This window comes from Sinocyclocheilus rhinocerous, unplaced genomic scaffold (genome assembly GCF_001515625.1).
Source record: "Sinocyclocheilus rhinocerous isolate Xijiao unplaced genomic scaffold, SAMN03320098_v1.1 scaffold576, whole genome shotgun sequence".
Classification (NCBI taxonomy): Eukaryota; Metazoa; Chordata; class Actinopteri; order Cypriniformes; family Cyprinidae; genus Sinocyclocheilus; species Sinocyclocheilus rhinocerous.
Genome location: NW_015662167.1, coordinates 145769 through 162793, shown reverse-complemented (window position 1 = coordinate 162793; position 17025 = coordinate 145769). Strand labels below are relative to the sequence as shown.

The 17025-nt window shown below is 35.3% G+C and overlaps 2 protein-coding genes across 4 annotated transcripts; both read right to left on the bottom strand.

Annotated features, from left to right (window-relative positions):
- Positions 1-1803: 1803 nt before the first annotated feature.
- Positions 1804-9408, bottom strand: LOC107727866 (zinc finger protein 93-like). 3 transcript variants are annotated; one of them, XR_001638404.1, is made up of 8 exons: positions 9139-9408; positions 8348-8802; positions 8169-8233; positions 5410-5526; positions 3729-3847; positions 3467-3594; positions 2199-2504; positions 1804-2019 (listed from the first exon to the last, which is right to left on the bottom strand). XR_001638404.1 is itself a non-coding variant. In XM_016537895.1 (7 exons), the coding sequence occupies exons 1-7, from the start codon at positions 9317-9319 to the stop codon at positions 2253-2255; spliced, it is 1317 nt and encodes a 438-aa protein (XP_016393381.1). In that variant the 5' UTR covers positions 9320-9408; the 3' UTR covers positions 1804-2252. The 3 variants fall into 3 exon arrangements, 2 of the variants coding, with proteins under 2 accessions (XP_016393381.1, XP_016393382.1); XM_016537895.1 differs by having other exon boundaries at positions 1804-2504; XM_016537896.1 differs by lacking the exon at positions 3467-3594 and having other exon boundaries at positions 1804-2632.
- Positions 9409-10854: 1446 nt separating this feature from the next.
- Positions 10855-13195, bottom strand: LOC107727867 (uncharacterized). Its single transcript, XM_016537897.1, has 4 exons — positions 12922-13195; positions 11858-12312; positions 11679-11746; positions 10855-11493 (listed from the first exon to the last, which is right to left on the bottom strand). Exons 1-4 carry the CDS (start codon positions 13136-13138, stop codon positions 11469-11471), a joined length of 765 nt encoding a protein of 254 aa, XP_016393383.1. The 5' UTR covers positions 13139-13195; the 3' UTR covers positions 10855-11468.
- Between the last annotated feature and the right edge of the window lie 3830 nt (positions 13196-17025).

Here is a 17025-nt window from a genome sequence, read left to right as displayed (position 1 = left end):
AGGCCTGAAAATGGCAAAAACTGCACAAAAATCATACAGGAAATTCAAAATAATGGACTTCCTGTTGGGTTTCGGGTTTTGGACCAGGATACTTTTTTGTAGGTATTGGTGTGTTACATGTGTGTACCGAGTTTCGTAAACGTACGTGAAACGTAGCTCGAGGGGCACTTCGTTGAAATTTTATAGGTGGCACTATCGAGCCATTTTGCCACCCCCAATTCTGAAAACCATATCAGATGTTTCACAAAGTTTCATGAGTTTTCGAGCATGTTTAGGTCCCCAAAAATGCGATTCACTTTGGAGAAGAAGCGGAAGAATAATAAGAAACGGAGCAATTCCAATAGGGTCCTCACACCATCGGTGCTCGGGCCCTAATAAATGACACCTTTATGCTTACAGAGTGATACAATTTTCATTCAGGGAGTTAAAAAAGTTCAGGAAGCTGCAGGTGAACTGTTCTTCGGTGGTGTTCTTTTACTAATACAGTGTATTCATTACTCAGTAAACACCGTCTGTATGACTCTTCCAGCATCATTCACAGGCCGGGAGGCATGTGGGTTAGCAAGGCTAATCGTAATGTAGATTTCTATTGACTTTTGTATTGACATTAGAGCTGTGTGAATGCAAATGTGTGCTGTGTGGATTGTTTGTGGTGTAGCTCTCACAGTCACAGCTTTTCATTTGAAAAGGTCTCAGCGTTTGGCGACAAGAAGTGACTGCTAATAAATTGAATTAGCAATTGTGTTACACAGGATGTGGAACATGGGCTGCCTGAATGGCATGTAAAAATGTCTGCTTTTGGTGATTTTTCTGTTGCGCATTTGGAATGCGTTATAGGATCATAAAAAGGACAGTGGACCACTTCTGCCCCCTAGAGTTTGAGATAGTTAAAGTAGCCATCGCTTACATACTGTTTCATTTAGATAAGATTTTTTTTTCTTCTAAAATTCTTCATACCTCAGAAGACTAACGTTGTGGTTCTTTGCTGCGGTTAATTCTTTTTTCTATTTTTTTTTATGCAGTCAATGCGTGAATATGTTTCATGGACAGGGAAAAAAATGCATATTTTCTTTTTTTGTGGGATTTTTCTGTCTCTTGTAATCGGCAAGTCCATGATATGTCATATATTGCTTAATGATTTCTGTAGAATGTCGAGTTTTTGGTGAATCTTGGTTGTTAGATTTGTCTTGTACCGGATTAATGACTATATTATTAGTCTCCTCCTAAAATTACTGCAGATTGTGATTTGATTGTGATGCAGGGTTTTTTCTGAAAATCCTGAAGTCACATCCATTTGAAAAAAAAAAAAAGGGTGAACACTTTGGGAACATTTTTTTATGTGTAATGTTTATGGTTTATTGAAACAGTCTTTTTAGATTACATTATGACACTGTGATATGATTGATCCTTTCAATGTAACTAATATGCTGAATTTAACTAATTGCTGCCCATGAACTGAACTCCATAAGCCTAAAAAATGTAGAATAAACATCTAATTACAATTAATAGAGTATTGCATTTTTTTTTCAGTCGTAAAGGTTACTGTTTAGAAAGTAAAGATATAAACAAGATTAAATAAGATTGTAAAAAACATGATCTTTTATTCATAAGACTTTACAGACAAAATTCACCCATTAAAAAAAGAAAAATTAATTACTATAAACTGCAGTAATGTTTATACATTCTATACTAACAGTGAAAAAAAATAAGACCAAAAAAATGTATGAAAATGAAATGTAATATTTTGTTTGCTTAAAAAAACGTAATAAATAAATTAGTACATTTTCTCATAAATATGCTAGCTAATAAACATTTAATATTAAGTAGAAGAAACAAGATAAAACATGGAGGCATAAACAGCTTTTTTTAAGTAGAAAAAAGATTTTCTCAGTAAATAAACAAAGCATTACATGGTTAAAATGTGAGCCATACCTCAGTTCAGATGTTTCAAGAAACTCTATTAGTCCTGCTGTGGAAAACGTACCATTGAATGTGTTTTAAGGAGTTCAGGTAAAATTTCTGTGCAAAAAAACAAAAAGGTAAAATCTTTTTTTTTTTAAAGACAGGAGGAGGAGATGTTCTTCACACATCACTTTTCTAGTGGTTGTGTTTTTAATGACACTGGATCGGACCTATCGATTGAAACGTCACTATTGTAAAAAATCAGCTGCTGTCATTTTAGCCTTGAAAGTATTTACCATGACATTTCCATTTCAGTGAGCTACAGAAAACAACAGGTGCTCCTTATGATTTCATGGTGCTTGCAGAGAGATAAGAACGCATTTTTTGAAGTGTCTGTTTCTTGCGCTGGAGTCAATAAACGTCTTCCCACAGTTCTGACAGATGTGAGGTCTCTCTCCCGTGTGGATCCGGACATGTGTGTTCAGGTGACTTGATTGTCTAAAGTTTTTCCCACAAAAGTTGCAGTGGTAGGGTTTCTCTCCAGAGTGAACTCGCAGATGAATTTTCAGCAGTCCTGGTGAGCTGAACCGTCTGCGGCACACCACACACAAATACTCTCCTGTACCGTGTGGATTTCCGTGAATATCATGATGTGTTGGGTAGCTTTCAGACAGTTCCTCTTCATGCTGAACGTCTTCCAAACATATGTCAGCCAGGCTTGTCTTGGACTCTAAAGAAGTGAAGTGAATTACACTTTTTAATTACCCTGTGTGTCTAAAAGAGAAGTGAAACAATATCTGACAAATCCTTTTTTTAATCAATAAATTAATTTTTAAGTAGCACTGTTCATTGAAATGCCCTTACGTGTTTGTTGTTCTTTATCAAGTGTCACTTCTTCAAAGTGTCTGATCTTCTTTACTCTGTGAATTTCCTCATTTTCACTCTTATTCCTCTTGTTCCTTTCCTGCTGTGATTGTAATTTACTTTGGAAAAAAAAAAAGAAATACACGTTACTTCAGAAAGACCAGAACTTAAAACAGATGTATTGATGATGTTTATTGGGAAAAAGGCTTCTCTTAAGAGTCTATTTTCATTGGGTGATTCTCACAAACAAATGCCCAAATAATCTAAATGGTTAAACTTTTGACAATTGAAGTTCTGTGCTAAAAATACATTGCATATTATTAAAGAAAATATGTAGCATTTTCTGAAATAGTTGTATGTTGACATCCACCATATTTTATTATTTTCTTTATCATTTCTAGTGTGTTTCCCCCCCAACTCATTACAGTAATGAAGACCCCATTGCTGGAGATGAAAATTTTAAGTAAAAGTGAATGCATTTGATTTCACTCACAGCTAAAAACAGCAAAAAGCAAAACACAAGCACACTGCATGGCACTGCATCATTCACATTTTTTTATTTCAAAATTCATTAAGAGCATAATTCCAAAACTTGGTCATTTATGTAATCTAAAGTAAATGTTAAGGACATTTTTACACTGAAGTCATGGAATGAATGTGTATGTGCTAGTATTTCTGTTAGAAACTGCATGCCGTTTACCACACACAAATACTCTCCTGTACCGTGTGGATTTCCGTGAATATCATGATGTGTTGGGTAGCTTTCAGACAGTTCCTCTTCATGCTGAACGTCTTCCAAACATATGTCAGCCAGGCTTGTCTTGGACTCTAAAGAAGTGAAGTGAATTACACTTTTTAATTACCCTGTGTGTCTAAAAGAGAAGTGAAACAATATCTGACAAATCCTTTTTTTAATCAATAAATTAATTTTTAAGTAGCACTGTTCATTGAAATGCCCTTACGTGTTTGTTGTTCTTTATCAAGTGTCACTTCTTCAAAGTGTCTGATCTTCTTTACTCTGTGAATTTCCTCATTTTCACTCTTATTCCTCTTGTTCCTTTCCTGCTGTGATTGTAATTTACTTTGGAAAAAAAAAAAGAAATACACGTTACTTCAGAAAGACCAGAACTTAAAACAGATGTATTGATGATGTTTATTGGGAAAAAGGCTTCTCTTAAGAGTCTATTTTCATTGGGTGATTCTCACAAACAAATGCCCAAATAATCTAAATGGTTAAACTTTTGACAATTGAAGTTCTGTGCTAAAAATACATTGCATATTATTAAAGAAAATATGTAGCATTTTCTGAAATAGTTGTATGTTGACATCCACCATATTTTATTATTTTCTTTATCATTTCTAGTGTGTTTCCCCCCCAACTCATTACAGTAATGAAGACCCCATTGCTGGAGATGAAAATTTTAAGTAAAAGTGAATGCATTTGATTTCACTCACAGCTAAAAACAGTAAAAAGCAAAACACAAGCACACTGCATGGCACTGCATCATTCACATTTTTTTATTTCAAAATTCAATTCATTAAAAGCATAATTCCAAAACTTGGTCATTTATGTAATCTAAAGTAAATGTTAAGGACATTTTTACACTGAAGTCATGGAATGAATGTGTATGTGCTAGTATTTCTGTTAGAAACTGCATGCCGTTTACTTTTTTAATGGAATATTTACATTCATGCATTTGGCAGATGTTGTAAAGCACATGAAATACACTGATTTCATCATCAAGTGTATTTTCTGGGAATCGTACCAATGGCCTTGGCACTGGCTAGTGACATACTCACATAATCTACCAGCTGAATAACAGGGATAGAAGAATATTTTTGCGCATATCTCAGTGAACATTAAAAACACCATAATGTTGAGCAGAGGAGGTGGTCGGCATTGGCTCTGGAATGACTTGATTAATGTCTTCGTTAATGTTGACTAAAACCTCCTGAAATGCTTTCTTTCTCCTGTAAGCGGCTGAATTCTCCCTCCACTTTTTCTGCTGCCTTCTCAGTTCTATTGGGTTCAGATCTTTAGCGAATTTCACTTTCCCCTGAGATTTTCGTCTTTGATATCTACAAAAATGAGAAATATCAGTGAGTCAGCGTCAAGCTGATTCTAAAAAGCTAAATCTAAAACTGATTTTCACATTAAGACCACATATAAGTGTGTATAATAGTTTGGTGTCTGTAAGATTTTTGATGCTCACCAAGGCTGCATTTATTTAATCAAAAATACAGTAAAACAGTAATTTTGTGACATATTTATACAATTTAAAATTACTGTTATTTTAATATAATTTAAAAATATATAATTAATTAATTAATGTGATTCTTCTGCTGCTTTTTCTAGTAACCATGATACATTTTTGTCAGGATTTTTGGATTAATAGAAAGTTCAAAAGCATTTCTATGAAATAGTAATTTGTAACATTACTAAATGGCTTTACCTTCATTTTTAAACTATTTAACGGATCCCTGCAAAATATAGTATTAATAAAAAATAAAAAATGAAATCTTACTGACCCCAAACGTTTAAGTATACTTAAGTATACATGATCTGTTGTTACTATAGTACTTAATACAATGCATATGTACCTAACCTACAGTCAGGATTTCCTCATGTAAGCTGCAGTATACCTCTCTCTCTCCTTTTTCCTGCATGCCTCACGAAGCTCAGGATTCCCGTATACTTTCTGCTTGTGCTTTAGGGATCTAGCTTTTGCTGCGGACTTCTTTCGCTCTTCATCTGCCAATCTAAACAACAACAAAAATTTGACCTTAAAAAGAAACTATCATAAGCATTTGCCTCTTTAGGGAGGTGTACCACTTGCCAACTCGATGTCACGCCTACAGGCTATTTCAGCTAAAATCTCACTCTTTTCTGTTAAGAGCTCTCTCGCATGCACAGGTTAACAAGAGAAGGTGGTTAGCAGGCTAAATCACTGCCTCTGTCTTACTTTGCCCTGTGAATGAGTGAGATTTTGTTTATCCATCCAGGTCGTAGATGCAATGTAGGAAAACTCCTGAAAACGTGTTGCTACACACTCACAATGGAAAACAATTAGTCTTAAAGTGTTGCTGGGAAAAAAATTGCCAGATCCAAACTAGACTTTTTCCACTGGTCAATTCCTAGGCCACGAATGTCCGACTGAGAGATAAAATCAGACATGTTGGATATTGTCAGAGACTAGCAGGGCTATTGAAGTGCCCCTATTATGGATTTTTGAAAATGACCTTTCATGCAGTGTGTAACACAGCTCTAAGTGAATTAAAACATCCTGCAAAATTTTAAATCTGAAAGTGCACCGTTTATAAATTTATTGTCTCTCAAAAGAAAGAGTCGACTCTGAATCATTGAAACGAGTCGTTTTTAAAACGAATCCCAAGCAGTTTCATGTTGACGTCAACATGAAACATTAGCATATTGTCTGCCCACTTGTTGGTCTTTTCGCGTTGGTCTGAAGGTTGTTGGGGACTCCCAAAACCAAAATATGAACCTTTCATTACCCATAATAGGGGCACTTTATCTCCGCAGGATGTTGAGTCACCGAGGCTATTAGCACCCACCTGCTGAGGGATGCGGCCACACACACATCAAACTACCTGTAAATTTGCTGAAAAACTGGCTAGTGGGATGCCAGCCCCTGCATTCACATGCTTAATACTTAAAAGGAGTGTGCAGTCTAGCACGACTGCCTTTTAGTTGTGACTATAATTACAATATAGTAACTTATTGCTTAAATTAATAATAACATTCAAAATTTGTGGGTCCGTAAGATTTTTTTTAAATCAGTACTTTCATCCAGCAAGGAAGCATTAAACTGGTCAACAGTGACGGTACATTTATAATGTTACAAAAGATTTTATTTCAAACAAAGGAATTTCTTTTGATCAAATAATTGCAAATCCGCATATAAGAAAGGTTCACTGAAGACTGGAGTAATGGCTGCTGAAAATTCTAATAAATTACATTCTAAAATATATGAAAATAGAAAACAGTCATTTCAAATTGTAAAACTATTTTACAACATAAGTGTTTTGACTGCATTTTTTATTCAATCTTATGGACCCCAAACTTTTGAACAATAGTGTTTCATTTATTTAATAATGTTTAGGTAAAAGTATTAACATTAATTATACTTTAACATTAAGCTCTCACCGATGTAATCTAGCGCTCACATTCCAGTTTAAACTATGCGGCGATTGAGAAATGATTGAAAAATATGTGCAACAGTAAACAAAGTCACCGATTGAAATTAGAAGCAATAATGACAGTAATAGCACTAAGAGTAAAGTAACATGACTATGGTGTGCTTGATCTAGAAATGTTTTGATGCGTATGTGAGAATCATCCAGGATGAGCAGCACAAAACAAAAGCATCAAAAACCCTTCAATGGCCACTTAGGTTTATTTGAAAGTAACTTCTTTTTTTTTTGACATTGTTTTTAATGTTTTTATAACAGTGCAGACAGACTGAAAGAGAAACTAAATCATATTTAAGAAATAACTCTTCAGATTTTGAGAAAAATACATATATTTGTATATATATATATTTGTCTCAACATCTGCAAAGGATAATTAAATGTAACAAATCATGTGTAAAAGTTTATAATCTTTTATTGGAAAATTAACTTTAATAAATTGCCTTAATCTTTAAAAACAACTGAGAAGACAGTGTTCAAACTAGTGATCAGACATTTTTCAAAAATCACCTCTCAATAAATTACCTGGATTTCTGCTTCTCGTAAATACTACTGTGTATTTTGTACATTATGTTTTGACAGACATTGATGCAGTGAAATTCAAATGCTGTGGATTTGAAAACAGATGAATGGTAAGGTAATAATTATTTATTTCTTAGCCAGCAAATATTCAGTGAAGAGCCCATGAGTGTGTTATGTCGATGTTTTTAGCTGTAATATTTCAACCGACAGCCAGCCTTTGTTTTTGACGGATGGGATAACGTGCATGAGTGGTGAGCAATGTTTGATTTTTGGTTAAGTGAAATACTTTTTGCGTAGTTCATTATACCTATAAACAGGATGAAGTTTATTTTGTGGCTTAAATAAATCACGTTTGACATGTCTTGTCAAAAATGTTACATTCAGCTGTCGTAAATTAATTGATTTTGAATATCAAGGTTTTTTTTTTTTAAACAGCAAAGTTTTTTTATCGTCTCATCCCTTTTATTCAAACCCATAAAAATGAAGATCTTGTTGTAAATAATAGTGAAGAATCACTGTTTTTCCATTATTGCTCTTTAGCAGATTTTGACTCAAATTACATTTTTGACAGGCGAAGGATTTGTGTAGTCTAGCTAGTGCATGTTTGATTTCACTACAAAATGTCAACTCTAATCGGCACAGATGAAACTGTAAAGAGTATATTCGAGTACCTTGCTCTTATCTGGGCCAGCTCCATCCGATGCTTTGTCAACATCTCTTGTTTTCTGAGGGGCAGCTGTAAAACAATGACATCCATCAACTCACATTTTTGTATAAGGGTGTTTTATAATACAATGAGAATAATAATATTTCACTTTAGGAGACATTTTCTACATATAGACAGACTTACATTAAATGTTTGTGTCTCATGTCTGGGGGAGCCAACGTGGCTAACTTTGACTTTGTTGACGTCACTGGAAGCATAACTGGCCCCTGAATCATCCAAACCTTGTTTTGTGATGTTCTGCTGTATTTGGCAGGTGGTACCTGTTTCAGTATTAGTCTCAGGCTCATTCTTAATTCGAGCTGCTTTGTTAATAAAGGGAAAATTATTCTCACTACTGTCCATCACTTGGGTTTCAGTGTCTTTGCTGGGCGTCTGATCATGATAAATGTCCATACATGGTGATAAAGATGCTGATTCACCGCACACAGGCATGTCCTCTTCATTCTCGTCGGGCTGTGTATAAACTTCTAGTTTCATATGCATCTCTGTATCTTTCAAGTCATGTTCAGATCTCCATTCCTCTGAAAATGTCTGGGTGTATCTCTGTCCTTGAGTCTCGGTGGAGCAAGGCTGCGTTTCTATACGAATAAACATAGTAAATAAGCAGACGTAAAGATCATAAGCTGTAAAACATTGTTAGGTGTGTAATGTATATATGATAAGAGTATATTAGCAAAACCGATACGTGTGTAAAAAAAGAACGCTGCATAAAATAAATGACGACGTGTTGTTGGCATGATCTAACGTTAAACCTCAATGAGCTCAAATCTCAATGAGCTGTAAACTATTTAAAGAGGTGTGACTGATTTAAAGTGCTTAGGTAAACACATTCAAGTCTTAATTATTTATGTTTATGAAAACCATAACATGACAATAATAAGTATTAGAATCAGATTTAGGGTGAACTGACTAACCAGCGTCCATCTGAACTCCTGCCTGCTGCAGTCTCCTCTTGAGCAGCTCAATCTCCTGTCTGGAGCGACAAATCTCCTCATTATACTCTGAAAATATGTCTTCCACAGCCTTAAAAATCTCCTGCGCAGCTAATGTTAATCTATCTGTGAGAAAAACACTTAAAATCTGCAGTTTAGACATTGTGCGCTGATAAAATGTCACGGAAGTGTCTATCCACTTCTTATTTCCACATCCATAACATTTCTCATCTGTTGTTTTGTCTGCGTTCATCCTGCTGTAGCTCGTTAGCAATTAGTGCCACCTGCTGGTCTGGATGTGCATCTCTGCTTTGTATATAAATATATAGTCTCTCTCTCTCTCTCTCTATATATACACACACACACACACTACTGTTTTCTACTTAAAATACATACTTATTTTATATTTAAAAATAAATCTATTATCAGTGACTAATGGCAAATTACCACTGTTTAATTTATCAATTTATTAGTTTTGCCACAAAAAAAACCTATAAAGTGAAAATATCTGACTGTTGAATGATTTGACTTACTAGTCAGAATCAATATTTCCAGAGAGCTGTAAAATAATGTTTTCCTTTAATGACTGCTCATCTGTGTTAAAAAAGCCCTTTTGGTCCATTACAAACTATAATTGGATAACACAGTGGACATCTCGCTACCAGACCATATCATTATGATCCAAGAATTTAAGATTTGAGGAACAAATATGCGCCAAATAATCTCTCTCTCTTTCTCTCTCTCCTCAGCAAACCAATTCACACCCTTCGCCTTCAAAATAACATCTCACATCACTTTTTTCTTCCTTTTTCTTTCTGTTACCATGGAAACATGAATGTAATAGGATCTCTTATAACACATTTATGGTAGTTGTTATGAAAAATAGGAACCTAAACACGTTGAAACTATAATGACTGTAATAAAAAGGGATTGTCTTATTTCTCCTATAAATTATTTACCATCAATCTAAAAAATTTCCACCAAAATACCATTATCATTACAGTTTGTGTTACTGTACTGAAGCCATGGTAAAAATTGTAGTAAGGGCCATTAGACTTTGATGGCAACCAAATCACCTAAGCTATTCTTCCAACAGTCTTGAGAAAAAGGTTTATAAAGCATTTTTATAATATCACCTGAAAATAATCAAATATTAACCTTATAAATTCTGACACTTAAATAAGAATTTATGCCACGTCAAATGCGAAAAAAATGTAAAATTCCACATGCAGATAGGGGCTTCTGGAATATGTGCTGTGTTTATAGTACTGCTCTCAGGTTTATAGTACTGGCAGTAGATAGTGAAGAATATCCATTTTTCTGACTTCTGAGAATAATTTTTCAAAATATAATATTATTATAATTCATAAAAAGCCACTAGGACTTTACTATAATTGGCCAGAATAAAATCCAGCATCAATTGTTAGAAAACATTATTATAAGCTGACCGTTGTGAATCGGGCTAAAGTAAGGCGATAGTTTCAAACACTGGCTGGTTATGTACTTGCTCAAATATTGATTTCGGATCATTTTTAACCAAAAAAAGTTACAGACTGCAGCTTTAAATTAGTATAGAATGTTATAGCCTTATATTTTTAACCTGAAATCAGATCTTGTACAAATACAACAAAAATATGGAAAAGGAAAGTATCAAGAGTACATTGTATGTTCAAGTTGGAACCATTATGGAGCCCTTACCTGAGTTATTAAATTTCATCTAGAGACCTTTTTGTTTATTAGGAAGTTGGTTGTCTTCACTTGTAGTAGAATTATGAAGTAAGGTGTTCTTTTCTTCAGTCACAGGCCAGTATAAATAAACTATTTTAGCATCTATGTTCAAGGTATGTCGTTGCCAGGGAAGGACATAATTCGAGTTGGAACACTGGCTTCCATCTTCAACATTCCATCTACAGCCACCACAGTAACATTAATACAGGCGAGTATCCAGGATCCCAAGAGAAACACACTATACAGAATGGAGTAAACGAGTTTCATGCTGAATTTCACCTAGTTTAACCAGGTTTGTAAAGAAGTCCTTGTAATACTTTAGGATAACGATTATGATTGATTACGATTACAAGCAGTGAGAATTCTGTTCAGGCTCTAAAGCTTCAGTAAAACTCCAGTACAATATTCACAGAGACAAGACAACAAGTCCATCCAATGCTGATGAAGAACATATGAAGGTCGAAGCTATGAGAAAACAGGAAAGGGTGCAACATTATTTTCTGGATTTTCCAGCTTCCAGACTTCATAGGCCTTCTGTAGAGAGATCTTCATGAGGAATCTTTGTTGCTGTTTCTTTACAGTCCTCATGTAAGGAAGTTCTTGTGATACCTTAGGATTCAATAGAAAGCAACTATATTGTTCACAACATCCATGCAAGTGACATCAGACTTTCGTTTTTTACGTAAACTTTCATTGGATGAGGACTTTGATAATTTAGTGAGATATGCTGGACGAAGATTAAAGCGTCTTTGCTAAAATGTGTTGCATTTTGTACTTTTTGTTTATTCAAGTACCTCTCTCGTCTTATCTGGGCCAGCTCCATCCGATGCTGCGTCAACATCTCTTGATTTCTGAGGGGCAGCTGTAAAACAATGACATCTCACATTTATGGATACAAGTGTCTTATAACACAACAAAAATAGTAATACTTCACTTTAAGAGATATTTATTTTGCACATATAGACAGACTTACATTAAATGTTTGTGTCTCATGTCTGGGGGAGCCAACGTGGCTAACTTTGACTTTGTTGACGTCACTGGAAGCATAACAGGCCCCTGAATCATCCAAACCTTGTTTTGTGATGTTCTGCTGTATTTGGCAGGTGGTACCTGTTTCAGTATTAGTCTCAGGCTCATTCTTAATTCGAGCTGCTTTGTTAATAAAGGGAAAATTATTCTCACTACTGTCCATCACTTGGGTTTCAGTGTCTTTGCTGGGCGTCTGATCATGATAAATGTCCATACATGGTGATAAAGATGCTGATTCACCGCACACAGGCATGTCCTCTTCATTCTCCTCCTCCTTTGTACAAATATCTAGGATCATATGCATTGCTGTATCCTTCAAGTCATGTTCAGATCTCCATTCCTCTGAAAATGTCTGGGTGTATTTCTGTCCTTGAGTCTCAGTGGAGCAAAGCTGTGTTACTACATGAATAAACATAATAAATAAACATAAACATTCAGTTCTTAAAGATTATAAGTTGGTGGGTGTCAGGTGTGTATATATATATATGACAAACGTAAATTAGTAAAAATGATACATGAATAACAAAGAGCACTGCATAATAATAAAAAAATGGCAAAGTGTTGTTCTTCACTGGCTCTTTTGGCATGATCTAAACCAGTGTTTCCCAACCGGGGTGCCGCGGCAGGGGTGTCGAGAGCAGGGGTGCCGTGTAAAAAAATCCTTTTTTAATATTTTTAAATTGCTAAAATGTTCAAAAAAGCATCTATTATATAATATCCATTTCTGATGTCGCCAATAATTAGAGATGCACCGAAATTTAGGCTGCCGAAAATTAGTTCACATTAATTTCGTAGGGTGCCACAAGTTTGTTAAAATTTCCAAAGGGTGCCGCGACTAAAAAAAGGTTGGGAAACACTGATCTAAACATCTCAATAATCTAATATTAACACTATTAACTTTTTAAAGGGCTGGGGTAAAAGCATTTACGTCTTAATTATTCGTGTTTATGAAAACCATAACATGACAATAATAAGTATTAGAATCAGATTTAGGGTGAACTGACTAACCAGCGTCCATCTGAACTCCTGCCTGCTGCAGTCTCCTCTTGAGCAGCTCAATCTCCTGTCTAGAGCGACAAATCTCCTCATTATACTCTGAAAATATGTCTTCCACAGCCTTAAATATCTCCTGCGCAACTAATGTTAATCTCTCTGTCAGAAAAACACTTAAAATCTGCAGTTTAGACATTGTGCGTTGATAAAATGTCACTGAGGGTCTATCCATCTCTTATTTTCACATCCATAACAAAGGTATTTCTCGTCTGTCGTTTTGTCTGCGTTCATCCTGCTTTAGCTTGTTAATAATCAGCGCCACCTGCTGGTCTGGATGTGCGCTGAACAAATGAACAGTTGAACACTGTTCATCTGCGTTAAAGAGCCCCATTACAAACTATAAATCAAAATCTTTAGATAACACACTGGACATCTCCCTACCAGACCATATAATTTTGATTCAAGAGTTCAAGGTTTGAGGAACAAATACATACGCCACATAATCTCTCTCTCCCCCCTCAATTCACAGCCTTCACCTTCAAAACAACAACTCGCATCCTTTTTTCTTCCTCTCCCAGTCGCTTTCTGTTATCATGGAAACATGAATGTAATAGGATATCTAATAATACATTTATGGTTTTAATGGAAATAGCAATCTAAACATATTTAGGAAGTATAATGACTGTAAAAAGGATGTGATTTTCTTATTCTTCCTAATAAATGATTTAGCATGAATCTACAACATTTCCACCAAAATACCATCATTACAGTTCGTGTTAGCCTACTGTACTAAATTTTGATAAGGGCCATTAGATTTAGATGACAACCAAATCAAATGAGCTTTTCTTTCAACTGTCTTTAGAAACAGGTTTATAAAACCTTTTTAAAAAGTTAAAATATTAGAAATTGCCTAGATACTCTAACATATTGACACTTGAATAACAAGAATTTATGCCAAGTCAGAGGAGAAAAATGGTACAATTCCACATGCACTCAAACACACAGGAGTTCCTGGAGTGTGTGTGCAGTTGAGAGCAGGTTTATAGTGCAGTGGATGGTGAAGAATAAGTCATTGTTTGACAGGGCCAGCTGTCCGCTCCACTCTTCCTCACGACAGGCCTTGCCTAGCCACCTGCCTACTATTCTCCAACTATGGTCACAAACTCTCTCTTCAGACCACCTCAGATTGGTGCCAAACACATTACTTTATTGCTAATTGCCATTTTGTATTGTTCAGTAAAAAAAAAAAAGTAGCCAGTTGCTCTTGAATATCATGACTTAAAGAATATGCACTACCGTTCATAAATTTGATGTCAATACAGTTTATTTTTTATATATTTTATTTATACTTTTATTTGTATTTTTGAAACAAATGAATACTTTTATTCAGCCAGGATGCATTAAATTGATCAAAAGTGACAGTACAGTCTGTCTCAAATCCTGAAAAATTTGTCAGTTTCACAAATTGTCACTTGAGCACCAAATCAGCATTTTAGAATGATTTCTGAAGGATCATATGACACTGAAGCCTGGAGTAATGGCTACTGAAAAATCATATTTGTGAAGTAAGCAAGTAAACAAATAAATAAACAGATATTTTGAATAGTAATAATATTTTCACATTATTACCGTTTTAACTGTGCAGCCTTGTTGAGCATGATACTTTTTAAAAACAAAATTTAGAAGGTTGTGTGTGTGTGAGAGAGAGATGAGACAGCATTATTTCTAAAGCACATTTCGTTTAATAAATAAATAAAAACATGCTAAATTTTTTTAAAATCATCTACACATTTTAATCTACTGTACGAAAGAACATAAAATACTCAAATTTCTTAGAATGTATCATGAAAAAATATCAGTGGGTTGTTTTCAATTATGTGTTGCATCAGCATTGCAAATCAGTCAGAACTCTTTAGGTTATTTAAAACACAATGATCCAAGCAAGATTGGAAAAAAAACAGCTTGTCTGAGCAGTGACACATCAGATGCCACTGTGCTGGCATGAACATGCCACAGACATGTCAGCACAACTACTACATAACTGTCGTTCTGTGTCATCCCAACGCCCCACAAAAACTCTCTGCAGCATGCCACTCTATACTGGCGACTCGTAAATCTCGGTTCTGTCAAAAACAAGCCTTCATGCTTTGAAACAATGAGTATGAAGGTTGTGTTATGATTTTGTAGGAAGCTGCCTTGACTGGAACCTGTCTTTGTTCATCGAGTTATTGAAGTCAGGGATATGCCTGGTATCTGTGTAACTTTCCTAGATTTGCATTCCAGTGACTGGGATGTTTACACTAGATTCTGTTTATGTCTCTTCAAGTAAGAGTAACCGTATCTGCATCATGGGCATTCTCACCCCGTCTTCAATGTTGTCTAACTATTTGGTCTCTCCAGAAACCAGAGTGCTAAATTTGTGCTCCTGATGACATGGGAGAAGGTCACTGGAGCCCAGAGTCAGATATAAACAGTGAGGGACAAACAGAGAAGCTTGTAGGCCATATTTTTACTCACCGATAAAGCCTGGGACGAGGCTCAACTTTCCTTAACGTCCCAACTGGAATCCAGACATGGAAGACAAACAAAATTAGGACCATTGCCGACATAGTTTCCACAGAAAACATTTGAATACGGTCCCATCCCGGCCCCACCTTTTCAAACGAATGTCATATGCAAATAATGATCACAAATGTTTATATCAAAAAGCGTCTTGATTTCTATGCATTCATCTATGGAATGATCGCCGTTAACTGCTGAGAATGAAAAATATCCTCCGATATACTGGAATGAGGAGGATGCATGTCTTTGAAATCTATATTTCAAATTCCAAAGACTAATAGTAGCTTCATTCACTGTAGAGAAAAGTATTTAAAAGATGCTATTCCTGGATGCTCATGGCATTGAGGCATCAGTGTAGGTCTGTGGGTGACAATCAAATGGAATTCAGCTGGAACACACCCCCGTGTTATGTGGAAAACACAGAATAGACATCCAAACTTGATCTTGACTGGCACGGCAAACGATTCATAGGGTGGTCAAAGGTGGTCCATTTTTAGCATTAATTGGCCTACACTACGAGAAAATGCAGAGCTCTTTTTTCCATAAAGTCTCTTGAAGGGAATTGCAGAGTGTTACAGGGTTTAATGGGTTTGTCAGCTGTTCTATGATGCTCTTGTCAAGAGGTGTTTCCACCAGCTTCCTACATGGACAGCCGCCATGATGGTGCTCTTAGAAAGTGATGTATCGTTAACGGATTGTCTGGTCTATTTAAATGACCCATGAGAGGCCGCAGTCACATTGCCACAGTTTAAGAAGGTGATTAATAGTTTGCCATATGACTTTGGTACCGTTGTAGAATAAGCTACATGCTAATTTGACACAGTATGACTTATGGAAATAATTTATCTCTGAATGAGCTGAACGAAAGGATGACATTTCTGATGTTACAAAAAATGAAAGGAATTATCTGTAAATATATTAGTTTCCGTTAGGACATAACACACACTACAGTTCAAATTTAATATTATACAGTTCAAAGTCAAACTTCTAATCAGCAAGAAAGCATTACATTCAAATCCTAAAAAAAATGTCACAGTTTCCACAAAAATATTCCTGCACAACTGTTTTCAACACTGACAATATTAAGAAATATTTCTTGAGCACCAAATCAGCACACAATATAGCCTATTTAAATAAATTGTAGTTGTTTTAAATGGCAATTATATTTTAGATTTTGACTGTAATAATATTTTAGAATATTACTGTATTTATATTTTTAATCAAATAAATGCAGCCCTGGTGAATATATGACGATCGCAAAAAGAATCACTTCTTCAATTCCGAGGCGTTGAGAATCGAGAGTCGAATCCAAAGTGTAGTCGACTTATCTGAAAGGCCAGATGTGTCCGGGTATCACATGACTTTACCCATTACATCGAACAGAGAACACAGGCAAAAAGGCTAAATGATCGTAACACACTTGACTATGTGACTCGTGTATTTGAAAAAGAGGTAAAGTCAACACATATTAAAAGCAGAAAATAAGGTGGTGACAAAGTTTATTCATTTCAGACTAGTGATGCAAAGTCCGATTCATTTCTGTAAACCGGTTCTTTT

What these genes read in the sequence shown, in the direction of transcription:
- LOC107727866 (XM_016537895.1), bottom strand. Translation starts at nt 9,319, where the DNA reads ATGTCTAAACTGCAGATTTTAAGTGTTTTTCTCACAGATAGATTAACA. An exon ending in CTGGCCCAGATAAGAGCAAG is followed by an intron (nt 5,527 to 8,168) that starts GTACTCGAATAT and finishes GTTGTTGTTTAG; the next exon opens with ATTGGCAGATGAAGAGCGAA. An exon ending in AGGAAAAAGGAGAGAGAGAG is followed by an intron (nt 3,848 to 5,409) that starts GTATACTGCAGC and finishes TTTTTTCCAAAG; the next exon opens with TAAATTACAATCACAGCAGG.
- LOC107727867 (XM_016537897.1), bottom strand. Translation starts at nt 13,138, where the DNA reads ATGGATAGACCCTCAGTGACATTTTATCAACGCACAATGTCTAAACTG. An exon ending in AGGAGTTCAGATGGACGCTG is followed by an intron (nt 12,313 to 12,921) that starts GTTAGTCAGTTC and finishes TTATTCATGTAG; the next exon opens with TAACACAGCTTTGCTCCACT. An exon ending in ATGAGACACAAACATTTAAT is followed by an intron (nt 11,747 to 11,857) that starts GTAAGTCTGTCT and finishes ATTGTTTTACAG; the next exon opens with CTGCCCCTCAGAAATCAAGA.